This window comes from Fusarium vanettenii (genome assembly GCF_000151355.1).
Source record: "Fusarium vanettenii 77-13-4 chromosome 13 genomic scaffold NECHAsca_28_chr13_5_0, whole genome shotgun sequence".
Classification (NCBI taxonomy): domain Eukaryota; kingdom Fungi; phylum Ascomycota; class Sordariomycetes; order Hypocreales; family Nectriaceae; genus Fusarium; species Fusarium vanettenii.
In genome coordinates, this window is record NW_003315857.1 from 164,487 (window position 1) to 184,401 (window position 19,915).

At 51.0% G+C, this 19,915-nt stretch overlaps 8 protein-coding genes across 8 annotated transcripts; 4 read left to right on the forward strand and 4 right to left on the reverse strand.

Annotated features, from left to right (window-relative positions):
- Positions 1–984: 984 nt before the first annotated feature.
- On the reverse strand, positions 985–3,799 carry NECHADRAFT_88161 (uncharacterized protein; the record flags this gene model as incomplete). Its single annotated transcript, XM_003043547.1, has 5 exons — positions 985–2,064; positions 2,126–2,258; positions 2,320–2,399; positions 2,479–2,906; positions 3,064–3,799. The coding sequence occupies 5 exons, from the start codon at positions 3,797–3,799 to the stop codon at positions 985–987; spliced, it is 2,457 nt and encodes an 818-aa protein (XP_003043593.1).
- Positions 3,800–4,508: 709 nt separating this feature from the next.
- NECHADRAFT_88162 (uncharacterized protein) lies at positions 4,509–5,881 on the reverse strand (the record flags this gene model as incomplete). Its single annotated transcript, XM_003043548.1, has 4 exons — positions 4,509–4,766; positions 4,856–5,096; positions 5,546–5,700; positions 5,747–5,881. 4 exons carry the CDS (start codon positions 5,879–5,881, stop codon positions 4,509–4,511), a joined length of 789 nt encoding a protein of 262 aa, XP_003043594.1.
- A 436-nt stretch (positions 5,882–6,317) lies between these two features.
- NECHADRAFT_88163 (uncharacterized protein) lies at positions 6,318–7,965 on the forward strand (the record flags this gene model as incomplete). Its single annotated transcript, XM_003043431.1, has 3 exons — positions 6,318–6,377; positions 6,426–7,127; positions 7,174–7,965. The coding sequence occupies 3 exons, from the start codon at positions 6,318–6,320 to the stop codon at positions 7,963–7,965; spliced, it is 1,554 nt and encodes a 517-aa protein (XP_003043477.1).
- An 825-nt stretch (positions 7,966–8,790) lies between these two features.
- NECHADRAFT_88164 (uncharacterized protein) lies at positions 8,791–9,453 on the reverse strand (the record flags this gene model as incomplete). The annotated part of the gene is made up of 1 exon (XM_003043549.1): positions 8,791–9,453. One exon carries the CDS (start codon positions 9,451–9,453, stop codon positions 8,791–8,793), a length of 663 nt encoding a protein of 220 aa, XP_003043595.1.
- Positions 9,454–10,423: 970 nt separating this feature from the next.
- On the forward strand, positions 10,424–11,568 carry NECHADRAFT_54869 (uncharacterized protein; the record flags this gene model as incomplete). Its single annotated transcript, XM_003043432.1, has 5 exons — positions 10,424–10,480; positions 10,545–10,782; positions 10,832–10,892; positions 10,944–11,351; positions 11,409–11,568. The coding sequence occupies 5 exons, from the start codon at positions 10,424–10,426 to the stop codon at positions 11,566–11,568; spliced, it is 924 nt and encodes a 307-aa protein (XP_003043478.1).
- Positions 11,569–12,154: 586 nt separating this feature from the next.
- On the reverse strand, positions 12,155–13,436 carry NECHADRAFT_11038 (uncharacterized protein; the record flags this gene model as incomplete). Its single annotated transcript, XM_003043550.1, has 5 exons — positions 12,155–12,475; positions 12,528–12,736; positions 12,793–12,932; positions 12,991–13,223; positions 13,353–13,436. Coding segments are annotated over 5 exons (987 nt in total), but the record flags the coding sequence as incomplete, so codon positions are not given.
- Positions 13,437–15,544: 2,108 nt separating this feature from the next.
- Positions 15,545–17,886, forward strand: NECHADRAFT_97987 (uncharacterized protein; the record flags this gene model as incomplete). The annotated part of the gene is made up of 6 exons (XM_003043433.1): positions 15,545–15,582; positions 15,635–15,661; positions 15,711–15,885; positions 16,000–16,770; positions 16,819–17,658; positions 17,728–17,886. 6 exons carry the CDS (start codon positions 15,545–15,547, stop codon positions 17,884–17,886), a joined length of 2,010 nt encoding a protein of 669 aa, XP_003043479.1.
- A 381-nt stretch (positions 17,887–18,267) lies between these two features.
- NECHADRAFT_88168 (uncharacterized protein) lies at positions 18,268–19,627 on the forward strand (the record flags this gene model as incomplete). The annotated part of the gene is made up of 2 exons (XM_003043434.1): positions 18,268–18,610; positions 18,660–19,627. 2 exons carry the CDS (start codon positions 18,268–18,270, stop codon positions 19,625–19,627), a joined length of 1,311 nt encoding a protein of 436 aa, XP_003043480.1.
- Positions 19,628–19,915: the final 288 nt, after the last annotated feature.

Below are 19,915 nucleotides of genomic sequence, written 5' to 3' on the forward strand. Positions count from 1 at the left end.
TTACGGCAAGTGGTGGCAAGACAACTACGCAATGGGTACCTTGCAGCAACATTCGAACGATAGCCCTTAGGGGAGTTGAAGTTAGCATAGTTGGTAAAGTAGGCACCACACTCGCACCAATGGCCGACTACCTCGAACAAGGCTTCAAACCCGCAAGCACCTTCTTCACCGAGATCGCGCTCTTCATCCAAGAGTCGTGCTCGGCCCACCCCGATGCCCCTGTCTACTCTGCTCTGGAAGCCGCGGCGAGTCTGTGGCGGATTCCTGTAGGGGACCAAGAGGCAATCTCGGCCACTAGTTCGCAACGACGTAGAGCTACGGATGTGAGCCAAAAGCGGTTTGTGTCTGTGTTGGAAGTTATCAAGGCCTGCGAGAACGGCATACAATCAAGAGCCCCCACATTAGCATTGCAGTTTTCCATGACTGTGCTACAGAACATGGGCAAGTTTGACCTGTATTTGGTTTCGGTCATGATCCAGGCGGGGCGAAAACCATTTCTCTCGGCGGGTGGTTACGTTGGACTTGGTCCTGCTGCCATGGAATCCGGAGATGCCATTGTAATTTTTTATGGTGCTCATGTACCGTTCGTGCTTCGCCCAAAGGGACAGGAGTTTCAGCTTCTGGGAGAGGCATATGTTCATGGAATTATGGACGGTGAATTTATGCAGGTTGAAAGGGAGGACAAAACTTTTCCCCTTTGCTAGAAGACGCATAGGACGACCAATATTTTAGCAAGAGTCGTTGGATAACAAGGCAGTACCGTTATTATTGTATATTCACTATGTAGAGTCCAAGCAACATATAACGCCTTTAAAACCCAATACTAAAAGAGAAAAGCCTTGAGAATCTGTTCTTTACTATAGTTGCAGCCCGGCCCTCGAGGGGTTAACTGAGCCCGAAGATCGTAAAAGAAAAGCAGACTATAAGTTCCATCTAACCTCTTTGTATCATTTTCCCAGTACCCTAGAAGCCATCCCATCTTTTTTAGTCTCGCTCCCAAGGATTCTCAAAGAGCTCCGGCAGGGACCGTAGGCCGTCCACCGTATACTGCGATGATTGTGACGAAGTGGGCGACACTGTATCCCAATCACGATCCTCCTGTGGATTCACTGCCAATGTCTGGTCTTCTTGGCCATGCTCTTTCTGAAACAAATCATCTGAGCAAAACCCGTTGTCGATTGATGCATCATCCAATGATTGATGATCGTCCGACACGTCTTGCGCTGAGGAGTCACCATCCTCGATGAAGAAATACCGACAATTTTCTTCATCCCATTCGAAGGGTCGACGAAGAGGGCGGTGGCAGTTCTTCTTATGTCCGGGCGTCCCGTTTTTGGCGCACTGGCAGCCAACGATCGAGCAGCAAAAACCACACGTGCCACACCCATTGCCATAAATATACCCCTGAAAGCAGTGATCGCATCTAACACAGATTCTCCCATCGGTGTGAAAAAAAGCCCAGTTCTCTTGAACATCCTCAGGGGGGGCTTCTGGCCATGGCTCGTCATCCCAGTAGGGGCACCGATCCTCCTTCCCTTGCCAGAGCTGCTCAAAGACCTCGCGCGTGTAGTCTTTTGTGTAGCGAGCTCTTCGGGGACTAATCTTTCTGAATTCCAAGATCTCGTAGCCACAGTCATCTAGAACAGAGTCCCAGAGGTCCCCCAAGTGTGCCGGGTAGACTTCACGGCATTTTGTACACAACGCTTGATTGTATGCAAACCTTGAGACGGATATCCCAGAAAGGCCAAGGGAGTGGGCATCAGCGCCGTGTTTCAACAAAAACACCAAGATGTCTTTCTGAGCTTGACAATACTGTTGATTCGCAGCAAATCGGATGATGTTGCTGATGGTGTTCGTGCCGTCTGAGTATTCGTCGTGCACACTGTAACCCTGGCCAAGCAGAAACCGCAGCCGAGACAGGAAAAGTTCTGCCTCTTCATCACTGCAACTCCGCTCGAACGGTATGGTGCAGCACATCAGGAACGGGCTACACTCTAGTGTGCCTCGATCCGCATAACGGACAAACGGGCTCCTGTTGAACATTCCACGAAGCACCAAATCGCCCTAGGCGTGTATTCTGTCAGTCAAATCCATCCTCAACTTGCAACATTGAGCTGTGACTAACACGAGCGTCGGTCTGGACGCTAGCATGGAGAAAAAAGCTTGCAGAGTGAGCCGATTCAATGGTCGGGTCCGCACCAGCGACCAGTAGACACTGAACTGTCTCAGGAACAAATTGCGTATAATGAAGTGGTGTTCTATTTGGTGATGTTGTTAATCCACGAACTCAACCAAATCAGGATGCTTGGCACGCCATACCGACTTGAGCCTGCTAGCTCATTCACATCTAAGCCCTGCTCAACGAGGAACCTGCACATCGAGATATTTCCTGCCGAATGCTTGAATGTCATGTCAATAGCACGTCAAACCATATGATGTATCTAAAGAGCGCCTTATTCAACTAAATGGGTCACTTACATGCAACAATGACTTGCCATCAGTGTCGTGGTCGTGGAGACTGGCTTTGCCTTCAGCAACCAGAGTCATCAGCTGCTGAATAGATCCATTTGAGGTGAGTTGGAACACCAAAGAGTCACAGGGGAGAATATTATTGACTATGACTTCGGGAAGCATGCTGGTGAAGCTGTCAAAGAGAACTTGGCCTTGATTCACTGACAGCGTCAGCATCGTAGGTGTGCTTTTGGACTTGAAGACGAGCTGGGCCGTAAACTCCCTTCGATAGATGGCCTGGCTGCTTGCAGCATTTTCACAGTGTCTCTTGTGTTTCCCTCGTCGTTTGGTGGTCGTTAACGTTACGACGCCATCGCCGATATCGATTACTTTCCGTTTCTGTTCCTGGTGGAGCACCGTTCCTTGTGACATTGTATTCATCAATACTAGAGGCCCTATCCAGTGTCAGCATAATGCAGGTATTGGTCCTGGAGCAAGCAGTAGTACCACTTTGATTGAGTTTCATCGATGGGGCGGACAAGATCAGACACATGACTAGCTTCAACTCTCCGGATATATCATCGTTCCGGCGGTGGTCGAGACAGAACTGACAGCAAGCCTCGTCGGAAACGGCACTCGTTACTTCGTCTCTTTGAACGGATCGTAACAGATGCTCTAGGTCACCCATAAGCTGCGGTGCATCGTCACATTCAACGACAGATGGCTTCTTTTCCAGCAGATGCATCAATCGTGAAATTTTGTGATCAGGGCCAGATATCCTTTTCATGCTGTCCAGCTCCACAAATCGCCCACGTGTTGAGCTTTCGCCAGCGGCCCGAACAGAATCAACCTTGCAGAGGGTCGCCACATTCCTGTCGAGTTTTTGAACGGTGCCGAGGATTTCGGTCCATCGTGTCTCTGAAGAAGAAGTTTGTTTCAACTGTAAAACATTCAACCAGAGCGTGAGCCTCTGGACGTGGCCTTGAACGACGCGTTGCATCTCTGCCAGGTCCCTGTCCGTAAAGCAGGCTTTCAGCTTCCGCCAGGCTCTGCATCTGCGGCCAACAGCCGCAGACGTGTCAAGCCGAAGTAGCTTGGCTTCTAAGCCCGTCAAATCATCACTGCACTTTCTCACTAAGCCGTTAAGCTCTGTTGCGTCGGTTGTGCTCATTGGGATGAGTGATAGTCGCTCAAGGATCCTTCCCAGCTCGGCGGACTCGTCCTTAAGGGATCGAATGGTGTGTGTCCCATCGTTGATTGTAGGCAAGCCGTCGTGGATGGCCTTGGTTATTGAAAGAGCGAGCCCGATAAAGGTGACCACGCTCGCACTGACGCTCAAGGGGTCCATGGCGATTGCAGTTCATTCCTGGTCCTGGTGGCTAGGGCCCGTGACAGAACTTGTCTGCAAGGGTAGGAACTGAAATGACAAATGAGAGGATGGATGAGGATTGGGTAGGTAAAAGGTTTAAGTTGGGGTTCGTGCCATCTTACCTCAGGCGTGTTGACTCTCGTCAGCCTCACATGTGACGTGACATCAATGTACTTCCCCATGCTTATGGCAAAGCCTCGCGAGGTTGACCGGTTGAGGCCCTCCATAACTGCCGACCACTTGGCTCACCGACATCCAATCGTTCAATCAGATCATGAGACTCTTACGCCCGTGATGTTAGCGCAGTTGATGAGGGTGTCCATCAGGATGGATGTGGGCATTGTCTTTGGACAGGTATTGAGGCAACCACTCGCCACTTGCGTATTAAACCACTCAATCTACAACAGCCCTGCCTATTAAATCCCAAGTTACTGATATTGTCGCACCACTTTTTGTGAATGTTTGTGGTGTCCTAAAGGATGTCATCAGTTACAATAACAAAGATATTGTCAGACCACTCGTCCATAGTTTACTAGCAACCAAGAGGAAGGTGAGAGCATCGCTCAGACGCTGTGAAACAATGGATATAGTCGAATCTACGTATCGGGCACCGTACTAAGACGGGTAATTCCGGACAAATCAGAGAGAAAGAAAGAACAACATAACCCCGTCAGGCCCTGAGAGGCTATCAAAAGTATAGTGCCCTTTGCCACCATTCACACCTCTTGTTGTTGTTAGGGTCAGAAATAATATCAACGCCACTATTGGTGAACTCAAGCAACTCGCCCTTTGAACCATACACTGGCATATCAAGCTCGGCCTGGGTGTTTGGCTCACCAGTGAGGGCAAATGGCACGAGATATCGCTGAAGCATCAAAGCAAGAGGGCTTGCAGAATCAGGAACCACTTCGCTCGGTCCGTTGTAAAGGTATGGAATACTTCGAGTCTGTGGAAACAAAGTGGGATGCTGAACTTGTAGCCATAAGTAGAACCAAGGCAACTAAAGGCCTTTTGCAAGTAGCGCGTGTTGCACACGAAACCAGCGTCAGCTAGGGACATCTTGGCGCGGGTGAAGAAGTCCTTGTATGGCTGGCTTCCGTCAAAGGAGGGTGGGTAAAGCTCCTTGGAGATGTAGTCGATGACTGGGCTCTGAGCATCTGGGAAAATGGTCTTGAGGTTGTCGACAAAGACGGTATTGTTCACGTTATCCTGGCTGGTGAAATACTCGGTCTCGTTGTGGTTAAACGCAGTCGTGATCTTGACAGACCTGTCAAAACTACCCTGGGCGAGAAGAGTGCCCGGAAGAGCTGGGACAAATTATCCGTCGGGACCAGGTGCCCAAGTAAAAGTGCCCTGGGGAGAGATGGTCACCATGTCGGCGTTAGCCTTGTATAAAACTTCATTTGGCAGCTGGCGAGCCTCTTGGATGGTTGAAATATTCAATCTGCTAAGGAAATCTTGGAGTAGATCATCCTGCTGCTTGTTACCAGGCAAAAGATGGATACCCGGTGATTGGATGATGGCTTGCTGAAAGGGGACTCGGGCACGGAGACCATCATAGGCAGTGATCTGATGCATGATGGAACCACCTCCACCTCCGGCTGACTGGCCTAAGATTGTCACCCGATTCTTGTCGCCTCCAAAGAGATGGATGTTGTCTTGTATCCATTCCAATGCCAGGCGTTGATCGAGCAGTCCGAAATTGGCGGTGCTATTTCTTCTGACATTAGGGCCAGACAAGAGGCCAAATGCTCCGCGATATCACCCTTCTGAACGGTTTTGCGGTCCTTCACTGGAGGCTGGGGAGCAGCGAACCGGAGCTCGCCAGTGGGAAGTCTGGCATATCGAGTGTTGGAGAAATTGTTGTAGTGGCCAGTTTCCTGGACGATTGTTAGTCAGGAAAATCGAGCTATGAGAGATACCTACTACGTTGAAAGAAATGGCCTGGTGAATCTCATATCCGAGGTCGACGGTGGGAAGCGACGTGGGGGTTGAACAGGACTTTGAAGGGACGGCCGCCACACTGCTAATGAGCACGAGGAAGGAAATAAAAGACCTCATTCTGATCAAAAACGTGGTGTATCGAATCAAGCCAAACGGCAGAGGCTTGAGGAATGTTGAGTGACCAAAGTCTGGTTTAACAGCTACCCAAGGGCGCTACATCAGCCTTAGATCCTCGGATCTACAGAGGGAACCCGTCAGAAACTGTCATCATGCAGGGATCATGTTAAGTAAAGGTACCATTTGGAATTACAGTATTTGATATGTTGCGCTCATTCCAAATTCACCGTCGAAATCACCGAAGGATGATGCTATTCGGACAATGCCGACCAGAGGTGGCGGCAGGGGTCTTGTCAGCCCGTCAGCAGCTGAAAACAAATACCTGAATCCCTCGCTCATTGGATAACTCGCATGGACTACTGATTGCGTGCGAAACTACATATGTACCGGCCTCATGCCGCCTTTGAACAAGTGTCGAGATACGGATTAAGGCAAGATGGTCAATACGGGTAAACCGAGCAGAGCGTGCGCGACGTGCAAGAAGAGGAAGATTAAGGTGAGACAATTCGACGCATAATGAAAAGAAGCTAACATTGAGTTATAGTGTGACTTGCTTTCACCAGCATGTTCTCAGTGCACGAAATCTGGGTGGAAGTGTCCAGGCTTCCCTTCAGAGGCAGATGTCAACTTTCGCAACCAGACGGGGATTGTGCAAAAGAAGAACAAACTCGTTCCTCCTAACGCCGTCTCTGTCCTTGGGGCAAGAACACAGAGTGTCTCTCCATCGACCGCGGACCAGGCGATCAGCTTCTTCATTCAGCAGTACGTCCTCACCATCAACGGTGCATCGAGCTCTGCACCCCCAAGGGGCAACCATGAGTACCTCCCCGGCCTCTTGCGAAATGAAACGTCTTCGTTTGGGGTGCTTAGTACCATCACGGCAGCTGCAGGCCTTGCAGCTCTGTCCAACGCAGGTAACGCTCCTGCATGGCGATCTGAGGCGTTCCAGATGTACGGAAAAGCTATTCGACAGCTACGAGATGCTATCCAAGATCCTGTTGAACAGGTATCAGATCAAACCCTAGCTGCAGTCATGCTTATGGGGATGTTCGAGGTGAATTCGGTATACTTCCTTGCAAAATTACAGCTAACTGGATCGCAGACTATTGCGTCCGCCGACGTGAGCTCCATGCAGTCCTTCAGCCATCACACCATTGCCGCAGCACAATGCATCGAGATGCGTGGTCCAGGCCAGTTCAAAAGCGAGGCCTCCCTCAAGCTCTTTATCCAGATGCGTCGCATCATTGTAAGCCACTCATCTCGTAGTCCTTGCATATGCTCACCCCTTGCAGGTCATGACAAGCCACCAGCTGCAGGAACCCATCCCCTACGCACTGACAAAATGGTCCAAGTGGGCAGAGCGCATGGACATCAAGGAACTCGAGCCAGCCAATCGCTTCGCTGAGATCAATGAGATTCTTGCGAGGGCTAGGGCCGAACTCAAGTACCAAGACATCAAGGATCCTGAGACAGTGGCTGCACGTCTGCTCCCCATCGATGATTTGCTGAATGAATGGGCCCGGTCACTGCCTCCTAGTTGGTCTTACAAATCTTACCGATCTTTAGGGCCCGGCGGGACGCCGTCCAGCGGGTATGATCAGCAATACGACATGTATTACGATCCATGGGTTGCTTGTGTCTGGAACAGCTACCGCAACATCCGACTCCTTATCCACGAGTCCATCATTGCGGCGACACTCAAGTACGGCACGGAAGATCAGAAAATCAACCTTCAGAGCTCAGGCAAAGTGTTAGTCGACATGGCAAACGGCATCTGTCATAGCGCTGCGTATCATCTCGGTCACCAACCCGGCGACAGGGAAGTCGGGGGTGTCAGACAGTTCACCTATTCGGCGGATATCGCCACTCCAGGAGGGTGGCTTCTCCTGTGGCCTCTGTTCTTTTCCGCCATGTTGAGAACTACGCCCAAAGAACAGAGGCAATGGGTGGCAAAGACGATCAGGCAGATGGGTCTGCAGATGGGACTTCGGTTGGCCATGTCCATGGCGACCATGCTGGAGGAGCGGGAGCTGTCATTTTCGCACAACGACACCTTCTTCTTGGGGACATGGCATCCGAACTGAGCTCTAGGGGTACGGGGTAGATACTCGAGATTGTGTCATGAATAGCGAATTTCTTAATGTAGTGCAAATAGACTATTTCCCTTCTAGCAAGCGAGTGGCGTGTAGAGAAGGGTGATTGGTGGCTACCAGCGGCCATGGCATCGTCTCGGGGCACCAGTTGACATCTGCACATCCGTGCTTAAAATCAGGGACTCAGTAATCCTTCATTTAGAATTTGACACTCTTAACGAACATCGCTGGCGTGTATCGGCAGTTGGTGGCGATGTTACAAGAGCAAGCAAGGATGTTGGGAATAAGTCGGGCATGACCATGTGAGATTGATGCTGATTGGGTAGCTCGCATGCCTAACCATACCACGACGGGAATACGCTAAGATAACTGTAATAAAGGGCTGATTCCATGAGAACCAACACGTTTCCTCGAAGGTTGGGTTGCAGTTCTGAGAGCGTGCTGGAATATGGGGGGGCTAGAGTCCTTAGGTCGGGTACAAAACCGAACAAACCTTGGGTCCAAAAATAGCAGCAGGCCTCTGGGGAGATTTGCCTCAAGCGTTTCATCTTTCGGGTTCAGAGAGTTCTCGAAGCTCAGTTAACGAAAAGGGCGACATTATCACCTTGGATTTAACATCACCAGACTGTCAATATTAGTTCACGGGCGAACAGAGAGTGAGAGGCATGCAGGAGGTGATTAGGCGTCCACTGACACAGAAACCTTCCTCCACTATTGACGAATCAAAATATCTAAAAAGAATTGCCACGCGGGCGTTACACGAATGATAAATGCCCCCCTTGGAAAGAATCCATCACCATAGTACCTCTAAACGCCTTACATGGCGACAGCCGCTCCGACCATCCCGGCGGCAGCCACGAAGTAAACAGGACGGGCCATGCTGCGATCTCCCCCATTGACCAAAACCGCCGATGGAATCGAGGTACTTCCGGTTTCGACAGGAGTTGTAGTCGGTTCAACAGTCGAAGTGGTGGCTGGGGCTGGGGCTGGGCAAGGAGAATAGGAGCCGTACGCAGCCCACTCGGGAGGTATACCCGAAGCAGTGGCAAACTTGAGCCAAGAAGCCGCCTCAGGAGACAACTCGGTATAAGCCGCAGGAAAGCTTGCTCTCTTGGCAGCACCGCTCCCATTAAAGTTGTACTGGGGGCACTTGGAAGCGATACTCGAAAAGACGTCTTCGTTGGACGAAATCCACGAACCGAAGTCGTCGTAGACGCTCGCGAATTGAGACTTCAGAGACGAAGGTGGCTGGGCAAGACAACCCTTGGTCCGGGGGTTGTTATCACTCCAGAAGGAGATGAAGTCGGGGGGCAGAGACGGCAGACCGGTGACGAGGGGTTCGAAGATGGTGGCACACTCAGCGCTGCCGGCCGTCTGAGGAGGTTTGATGTTGGCCACGTCGCGAGGTTTGTTAGGGTTGAGGGTGCCTTGGGCAAAGGCCGAGGCAAAGAGGACAGAGACAACTGGTTGAAGACGCATTTTGGTGTTTGGGGAGCGAGTGGTAGATTGAGTGGCGAGAAGTGTTTATGTCTTGGATATGATGCAACTTGAAAGAATGGGCTATCGAGTTTCGTAGATGAGATACAAGGCCAGCTTTATACTGGCAATTTTGTAGATGGACTCTACTTTGAACAACACGCAGTCTGATTACAGTCGCACAACCCTGAAACTAACTCAATCTTAGCAACAACTTATTCTCAGCACAGCCTCCGGGATGATTTCGAGCTTCATCTCTGATCAGACCACCCTATTTGTCAACCCGCATCCATTGCCATGTGTCCCACGCCTTAATTCACAGGGCCGGGTCTCATCCACCTAGTGCCAGGGGTTCCATGACATCTCTAGCGGGGAGGAAAAACCGGCATCAAAGTTGAAGCTGACTGGTCAGTTCGCAACGTTGACCTGTCACGGCGGGACCCACGGTATTTGAGTTGTCGAGCGTCAGCAGCCACAAGCGCAGATTGACCAACCGATGCATATTCGCGTGGGTTTACAAATGTCGGAGCTGAACGTCTGTGACAGGCCGTTGCCACCTTGTGCTGATTTCCAACGGACTGGCCGTTTAGGTTGACATTCTCGGGAATCTTCTCATTCGCTATTCCGGATGGGCGTCCTGGTTTGCTGGGTTTAATGTGTTTCAATGATTTTTTTTGCAAGGCGCAACTGAGATGCAAATCTTGCACGTCGTCAGCAGCTGAACAAAAGTACGATTGTGGCAGAGGCCTCGAAGTATTCTTAGAAGCAGCAGGTAAATAAGACTCCTATAATAACTCGCTGTAATTCCCTATCCGTTTTCCAACCTCACTCTTCATCGATTTCATCATTATACACTCACTCACTCTTTTACGCTGCCCTCTCGTCTCTTTGTTTTACTCCATACCAAGCCTCTTGTCGAAAAGTTTCTCCCCCTTCACTCAACCTTCCCCCTTCAATACCAACAATCACCATCATGTCGAACCACAGCAACTTGATCACCTTTGGACCCAACGCCAATTGCACATTCGAGGTGAGCCTCATCTGCCAGAGCCAAATATTTCACAAGTGCTAGTTGCTAACTATTTGTTTGACAGCTTTGTACAATCGAAATGAGCGTCTACAGTTACCGGCCTTCCCTCCCAGCCAATGTCACTTTCGCAGCACTCTTCACCCTCGGTACCTTTGTTCACGCATATCTCGGCCTTAGGCGGAAGACTCCGTGGTTTATGTGGTGCATGGTCTTGAGCTGTACCCATGAGCTCGTCGGCTACATCGAACGCATCCTGCTGTACAAGAACCCGTGGAGCTTTGGGTCATTCATCACCCAGATCAGTACGTCGCTGAGAGTCTTATGTCAAGAATCTTAACTAACGGAGCATAGTAAGCATCACACAGGCGCCTGTTTTTTATTGTGCGGCCATCTACGTGACACTTGGGCAAAGGTCGGTTATTCCACCATCTTCAATGGCCTTGGCAAAATTAAGCAAGAACAGCATCGAGCATTACTCCCCCAGCCTAGCCCGCTTCCCAACAAAGTTCTTTGCCTGGATATTCGTCCCCTTCGACATCCTCTCCCTCGTCCTCCAAGGCACCGGCGGCGGTCTATCTGCGTCTTCATCCGGTAGCAGCCAGGTTGGCGTCAAGATCGCCATGGCGGGGCTCATCCTACAAGTCATCATGCTCATCGTGTTCAGCGTCCTGTTTGCCGACTACATGTTCCGGTACCTCGAGTCCAGCAAGTCCAAGCAACTTCGAGCGAGAGACAAGCTGTTCTTTGGCTTCCTCGCGTTGGCAGTGTTGACCACACTTGCTCGCTGCATCTTCCGCGCCGATGAGTTGAAAGAAGGCTACAGCGGGGAGTCAATCAAGCATGAGGGACTCTTTATCGGGCTTGAGGGAGTGTAAGTTCTTCTTCCTTTTTTCCTCTTGGTGCTGATTGTCCGCTGATTGCCGCTCAGGCTCATTGTTGTCGCCATCTTCTCACTTTGCATCGCCCACCCCGGCTTTGTCTTCAATCGTTCGCCAAAGACGTACTACAATGTCCCAGCTGTCGAAATCTCCCGGGAAGAGGGTATTCACATGTCCAAGTCTTATGATCCTGCGGATTATTCGACCTAGATGAACGGCTGGGGGGTCGCTCAAGCGGCTGGTGTCTCTACCCTAGAAGTTGGAGTGATGGACAGGGGTCTTGCCAAGGGGTCGCGGATATGAGGCGAGGGTCTTGTGGTGTTTACAGGTGATGGGTAGAGCAGATTAGGTGTGGTTGGATAGATACTGTTCAATATTTTCAATACTTGTTTAGATCTTCAATGGGTTTAATAACTGTGTTATTTGCCCAAGCGCCGTGCGGTACCTCTAAGCTTCTAATTATGTTCGCTAATTTTGTGAATACACACTCTATAATACATTTCCAATGCCAAACTCCATTCCTTTTCTGAAGAGAAACACGTATAACACAAACACTCTTCCTCACGCATACTTAGCGGCCAGCATAGCGGCCTGGTGTCCCACTGGCCGCCTCTTCATCAACCCTCACAGTATACTCGTTGGTTACGATGATTTGATCTCCACCCTTAGCACCATGTCTCCAATTCTTGGCTCCTCCAAAGGAAGAGACAGCAGACGAATTGCTACCGATGGCTCCAGGCGTTGGAGTGCCCCTCACACGAGTATTATACGAGTTGGGTGTATTGTCCGAACCTGGCAACGACGCGTCGTCTCCACTCGATTGTCCCTTGTCGATGGTCTCGGTGGCGACGATGTGCTCCTTGGAACCCCAGACTGTATCGCCCAGGTCCCTCTCATCTGGTCGTGGTCGAGAAGCCGACTTGTTCTTGTAGCTTTCTAGGCGGTAGCCTTGGCTGTCGCCGAGACCTGGTCGGCTGTTGCCCTTGGAGCTGCTGACGCTCTTCTCGATAAATCTCTTGACAAGAGGGTAGACCATGGGCATGTTGGTGAGGACGAAGCTGACAAAGGATTCACGAACAGACCAGTAGCCAGACTGGGCGGGGTCAGTGTTACCTTTCTAGAGAAACTGTTAGCCCGAGGGATGCATTTACGAAATATAAGGTACGTACAGTGAGGATAGAGACAGCACGCAGGATACCAAAGGCCATCTCAAGGAAAGCACCGCTGAACATGACCATGATGATAATCTTCTTCCTCCAGGGCATCCTAGCTCGCCAAACCATGGGGAGAGGAATAGCCATGAGATAAAAGTCTGTGATTGTGTTCATGGCCATGACATAGAGGGTCTGGATGTACGTGATGGCAGGCATGCAAGAGTCTATAAGATGCGTGTTAGACAAGCTCAACTCCCCTTGTGTGACTCGTTAAACTTACTCGGAGGCTCTGGGTCAATCTGCCATTGTTTTTCGAACGGTATGCACTTGAGGAACGCAACTAGGAGGCAGGAAACGTAGGTGATGGGCATGATGTAGGCACCCCAGTAGGCAACTCGCTTGGCTGAGCTAACACCTTCACTACATACACATGTCAGATCACTCTGCGGCCTATCACATAGCCCAGGGGAGAACTCACGTCAGGCGCATGTAGTAAACAATCCAGTAGCCCTTCAACAGCCATAGAAGTGTCATGTAGAGGATAAGACCAATAACATGTGTCTTGGAGCCGTTGATGCGCAGCTCCCATTCCGGACTATCGGGGTCACTTCGTAATGCTTCTCTTTGCTCGGGTGTTATGCCGTTATTTGCGAGTGCTTTCCAGTACGCCACGACGTAATATGCTGCTACTGATTCGGCCGTGTAGGTGATCTGGATAATTGTTAGATGTTATCTCTCAGCTCCAGACACCTAACTTACAGTTGCCAAGAGCATCAGGATATCATCCCATTGAAGACGTCGACCAAACGACGTAAACTGGCTGTAATACCGCAGGCCCACAACCAAGTACGCCACACCTTGAAGACCCCATACTTCTTGGATGAAAGAGTTGGCGGCGGCTTGCTGCTCCGCAGGAGTAGCCATCGCGGGCTGTTGTCGCGTTTCCGTCAGATGCAGGCGTCCAGGCGAATCGACATGGGGGTCAAGCGAAGAGCTGTGTTGGTTGCTGAACAATGGATTAAACGCCCTCCTTTGGGTAAATAGTAAGCGGAACCTTCGGAGTTGGCCAAGTCTAAATAGAAGGAGAAAGATGGAAACCAACAGCAAAAAAGAAACAAACTAACAAAAAGGAAAGAAAGAGTCCAGCCTTGAGGTCGATGCCGATCCAGGGGCTCAACGTCGATCAAGGGGAAACGCGAATCAAAGATGTATGACAATGTTACAGTCCCCGTTTCCCGGAACCTTTTTCGACCGACGATGCGAAAACTTTGTTGCTCGTTCTAGACCGTTATGGGGAGGTTTCTTTGTATACTATGATATCAAGTATAGATGTCCGTGTTACTCCTGCAGACTGCATTACGAGATGGTTATTTCTTTGTTCAATGCTTCTTCTTCACGGGTAGAAGCCGACGATTAATTAAAACAATTCCTGCAGAAATCTCGATCGCTCAAAGTAGCAGGGTACGGATGAACCTGTGGGTGCCTGTCCCTTGCTCATCCTCTGCCGAAACGCCGAGCTGGTAAGCTGGGCACACAGCTCCTGGCAGCCTCAGCAAACACAAGGTCGTAACCATGACGCCGGGATACTGATATCACCTCCTGCAGTAGAGTGGAACTTGCTCTCGAGAGGGCCTCAGCTGCAGAGTAGGCATGTCGTCGTTCTCGTTGATGCATGTAGTGGAGTTTCCGTCCTGTCCCCGATCCCTGAAAACTCTCGCGGTCCAATCCGTCTTTTGAGAAGCCATGCTACCTTACCAATTGCTGATACACCGCCAAGGGGCCTCGCGTCTGCACGATGTGACAGTGCAACGGTGAAAATGCAACTCTCTGCGGCGGGAGTTCCGCCGCTAACTTCGTAACTCTTTGGCACGTTTCGTACATCATTGCCTTGGGCGGCAGAATACGGAGGTGGCTGTATGCTGACCTTGACAGGAGACACACACTACCGTGGGGGCCGGCATAAAAGCACAGGGAGCTAAGCTTAGCTTACGTACGGGACCTTTTGGCGGTTCGTGAAGATTCTGGGGACGATGATCATCGGGGAAATTTCAAGATTGGAATGCTCAACGTCGCTTAAAGCGTTAAGAGAGATGAAGTGGCGTTAGCGACAATCACCACTGTAAGAACTTCTGTCTCTCAACCTGATTTGACACAAATACCTAAGCCACCTCTGGACACAAGAAAGCCAAGTGTCGGGGAGTCCAGCAATGCGACGCCAAAGGGGCCTCAAAATGTGACAGTCGTTTTGATCATCCACAACGTAACCAGCAATGTAGCATCGCAGCGTATCCTCGACGGCTTTTCTTTTTTTGCCCGCACGCTTATCTAGATACGAAAGTGATCTGCTTAACAGAGCCTCTATTCTAGAAGGGGTCCCCTGCTAGCTCTGCCGGGACCGTTGACCGTTGTTGCCCGCGTAGCATTCCGCCGTGAGAAAACAAGGGGAGGAAACTGCCGATCATGGCTATTTCCGGGGTCGACGTTGAGAAACCCTAATTTACGGGCTCGAGTGCCGGGGATGAAACCGGGACCTCACGGATGCTGTCGCCTATTGGCAATACGTAATTCCCAACATCTCGATATCCTGTTAACCCCCGGAATTCCAGAGCCCCCCCAGCCCCCATGTCCCGAGACAAGGGAGTCTCTAGATGCACTCGACAAAAGAAGGCAGCGACACTCGACGATCAGGGGGTAACTTCACCTCTTAAGGAGTAGACGTTTCCCTCTATGGACAGTCGATGCAACTCGGCAGGGGCCCCAAACGTTCGTCGCAAACTCGGGTGGCAGGTCAAAAGTTCGGTACACGATACTATTCGATGCAACGCAGCGTTGGTCAAGGTGGAAATAACACAATGCGCTCCCCTTATCTCTTTGTTTTGGACCAAACTCTAATGATAGCTATGTTGCTCCCCTCCTTCGGACGCTGATCGAGCTCATTTGCAATTGTTTTTTTCTCAATTTTGTATACAGCGTCGAAAAGAAAGGCGAGATTTTTGTTGCATTACCCACCTAGACAAACGACAAGATGGCAAATGGACAGGTTCCTGAATCCAATGTCGACGTGTAAGCAGTGACTGTTCCTGCATATCGACTGCATATCACGTACTGACCGATGCATGCAGACTCATTGTTGGCGCCGGCCCTGCTGGGTATGTCCCTCCTTCACATGTGATGGCCTCAATTTGACTGACGGTCCAGGCTGATGGCCGCTGCGTGGATGGCGCATTGTGGTGTCAAGGCTCGTATCGTCGACAAGAGAAATGCCAAGATCTTCTGTGGTCAGGCTGATGGTCTTCAATGTCGGAGTCTTGAGATCTTTGATAGCTTGGGCTTTGGCGATCGGGCCTGGAAGGAAGCCAACCATATGATTGAGGTACTATCTCCGCCATCCCTCTCTTGACATCTTGCTAACAGTTTGTAGATCTGCATGTGGGTGCGTATACAACACTCCCATCGATAACCCACCACGATATTAACCGCGCCTCAGAACCCCGGCTCAGACGGCATCATCCGTCGCTCCGATCGCATCCCCGACACCATCGTCGGCCTCTCCCGCTTCCAGCAGATCGTCCTCCAACAAGGCCGCATCGAACGCTTCTTCCTCGACAACATCAAGAAGTTCTCCAACGACGCCATCAAGGTCGAGAGAGCCATCCTCCCCGAGTCGCTACACATTGACGAGTCCAAGGTGGACGATGTCGACGCCTACCCCGTCACTGTCAAGCTACGACACTTGACAGAGGAGGAGGCTACACCTGCTCAGCAGGAGACTGCTAGCAAGACCAAAGCTTCTGATGGTCTTTTCCGGAGTAATCTCGTCCTTGGTGACGAGAATGAGGACCTGAAGCTTCTCCAGAAGGCTCAAGAGCGAGACGCCGAGAGCGAGATCGTCCATGCCAAGTACGTCCTCGGCTGCGACGGCGCACGCAGTTGGGTTCGTCAACAAACTGGTCTCGAACTCCAAGGTGAAGCGACAGACTTTATCTGGGGTGTCATGGACATCATCCCCAAGACCGACTTCCCTGATATCCGCATGCGATGCGCTATTCACTCTGCAGAGAATGGCAGTCTCATGATCATTCCTCGAGAGAACAAGCTTGTTCGTCTGTATATCCAACTCAAGGAGGTTACACCTGATGCTTCTGGTCGTGCCGATCGATCCAAGATTAGCCCCGACTTGATCTTCAAGGCGGCTCAGAAAATTATCCAACCTTATAAGCTTGACTATGAGTACTGCGACTGGTGGACAGCTTACCAGGTACAGCCCTTTAATCCATGTCGCATCGCATCTGCTAACAATTCCCAGATCGGTCAGCGTGTTGGTACTGGCTTCGACGCCCATGAGCGTGTCTTCCTCGCCGGTGATGCCGTCCACACCCACTCTCCCAAAGCCGGTCAGGGTATGAACGTCTCCATGCAGGACTCCTACAACCTCGGCTGGAAGGTCGCCCTTGTCACAAAGGGCATCGCCAAGCCCAGCATCCTCAAGACATACCAGAGCGAGCGTCGTCGCGTCGCTCAGGACCTGATTGAGTTTGACCACCGCTTCAGTCGTCTATTCTCCGGTCGCCCAGCCAAAGACGTCATGGACGAGGAGGGCGTCAGCATGGAGGTCTTCAAGGATGCTTTCCTAAAGGGCAACATGTTTGCCTCCGGTCTATCAGTCAACTACGGCCCAAGCAACATCGTCGCCAAGGCTGGTGATCCTCTGGATCAGGCCGACGGTGTCAAGGTCGTCTTGCCACCTGGTGTGACCGTCACTGAGGAGAGCTTCGCCAAGAAGCAGGCTCTTGCTACTGGTATCCCTGTTGGCATGCGCTTCAACAGCTTCAAGGTTCTCAACCAGGCATGCGCACGTCCTTACCACTTCCAGGAGCGTCTCAAGGCTGATGGACGTTTCCGTATCGTGCTCTTTGCCGGAGATATCCTTGACGCTTCCCAAAAGGCTCGCGTCGACGCATTCTGCGCACAGCTTGACAACCCCAAGAGCTTCCTCCACCGCATCACACCCGCTGGAGCCAAGATCGACAGTGTCATCGAGGTTCTCACCATCCACTCCTCCAAGCGTCAAGAGACTGAGCTTCTCCGTGACTTCCCAGACATCCTCCACCCATACGACGAGCAAGTCGGCTGGGACTATGAGAAGGTGCACGTCGACGACGAGAGCTACCACGAGGGCTACGGCGATGCTTACAAGAACTATGGTGTTGACAAGAAGCGAGGCTGTGTCGTGGCTGTACGACCTGATCAATACGTTGGCTGGATCGGTGAGTTGGAGGACTTTGATGATCTATCCAAGTACTTTGAGGGCTTTCTTGTCTTGAAGGATCACACCAATGAAGTCAATGGAAATGGTGCCCTACCCTTGCGCTGAAGAGGCAGTGGAGGGCGGGTTCGAGGAGGATAAAATACAAGGCAAATAGAAAGAACTAGAAGAAATCGATTAACTTCGTACAAAACAACAAGGCATCATCTCGAGATCTGTTCAACCCATCTGATTGATAACATGGTGCCTGGTGGCTCAGCGTAACTTGACCAATCAGCAGCGCCATTGTCAAAGATGCCTTGTGCGGCGCGGCCAGTTCATAGCCCACAATGCCAAGAGGGAGTTTTACAAGGCGGAAAACATCTCAATCGATTTTGGGCTGCCTCTTTTTTTGTGGAATTATATAACCTACAGTTCTCACTTGTTCACCATCATCAACCAACAACAGCTTTTCTTATCACCACTTTCAAACCTCTACAAGCCCTCGACATGCAAGTTCTTGCCTCAACAGACGGCTCGGAGCCTAGAATCCGCTGGGAATACCAAACCGCCTTCATCGACGTGCTCAAGAAAGAGCTCAAAGATGAAAGTGAAACCTGCTTCATCCACCTCGCCGCAAATTTTGCGCTCGTCAAAATCACCCTGGACGAGTACCTCGACGGTGTGCTTGCGCATTTGAGAAAGTCGTCGCAGGCAAAGCACAAGTTTGATGTCTTGTCCATGGAGTTGTGGCCCGAGAATGATTTGTGGCCACTTACTACTTCGGATATTTTTGCGGGATCTGTTAGGGCGTTGATGTGGTCTCCTTCCTTCACTCCTTTTGAGGACAATGGTGAGTATTCCAAAACGGTCTGCATGAATTAAACGCTGACAACTCCTAGAATGGCAGTATCTGCGAGGACTTGCCTCCCTAGCTTGGAACCTAGATGACGCCGACAAATTCCAGACAACCGCCCGCGAGCAAGGCCTGGATCTATCCTCTCTCTCACCTGAAGCTTCCGACCTCCTCCTAGTCATCTGCTACTGCAGACGCCACGTCAAGCTCCTCGAGCATCTAATCCGCACAGTCCAACCCCCAGCAGAATCCAGTTTTGACCGTCTCCCTTTCTACGCAATCGAAGCACGTACCGATTCATGGTCCGATACAGCCCAACACTCTCCCAAGAGACCCGAAAATGTCGCTATCGAGATACAGATATGGACGCTCCTGTTGAACTCTTCTTGGGTTCATGACCCTGTCGATGAAAACGTTGCAGGAGGAATGACATCGCTCGGTCATACACGCGTTGGCAGTGACCCCTGGGCTATTGAGTACACCTCTCCAGCCTTGGATGAGTTCCATTCTACCCTGTTTGCGAGAAAGTTCTTCCCATCTCTATCTCAAGTCGCAACGTTCATCTTGAACTGCCCAAATGTCGAGATCGGCCGTCGGTACTTCAAAAAGATGCCCGGCAGCATGATTTCGAGCAGCAGATTCTTCTACCCTTTGCACTCAGGGGGTCTGCTTGTCCCAATCATTGAGTCCAAGAAGCTCAGTGACCAGCAACGACTCGACTTCGTGCGATTGGTGATAGAGGAGATCCCAAGACTGGACCTCGACGCCAGGATTGATCGTCCCTGGGTTGCTGACATGCGGAGCTTCGGGGCTCCTGGTGATCCGTGGGATTTCTTCAGCCCACTCATGGCAGCGGGATGGCGTGGAGACAAGAAGATGGCAGAGTTGCTTTTGGAGCACGGGGCTAAGGTGGAGGTTAAGGATTGCTTGTCCAATCTTGATGCAGGAGAGTTGGCTCGACAGCAGGGGCATGAGGAGTTTGCTACATGGCTTGAAGACAGAAAGGCGAGTTGAGCTTATTCTTCGCTGCGGCATGTAGCTTTGCGTCTGGTGAACTGGTTAGGCGTGAGGGTGGTTGTGAAATGAGGGTTTAGTTTTCTTGCAACGTTTAGCTTGAGCAACAACAAGGACTTTCTCTAACCTTCTATTCATTAATCACGGCACTGTGGGGCCTCGAATTGACGCTTGTATAAAAACTGAAGATGTTGCCATAGGCAGCTTCGCCCTCGCTCGTATGGGTTATCACACAGAACATTGCGGACGACTCCATCCACCGTCTACTGCCGGTCGCTGCCGTAGCAA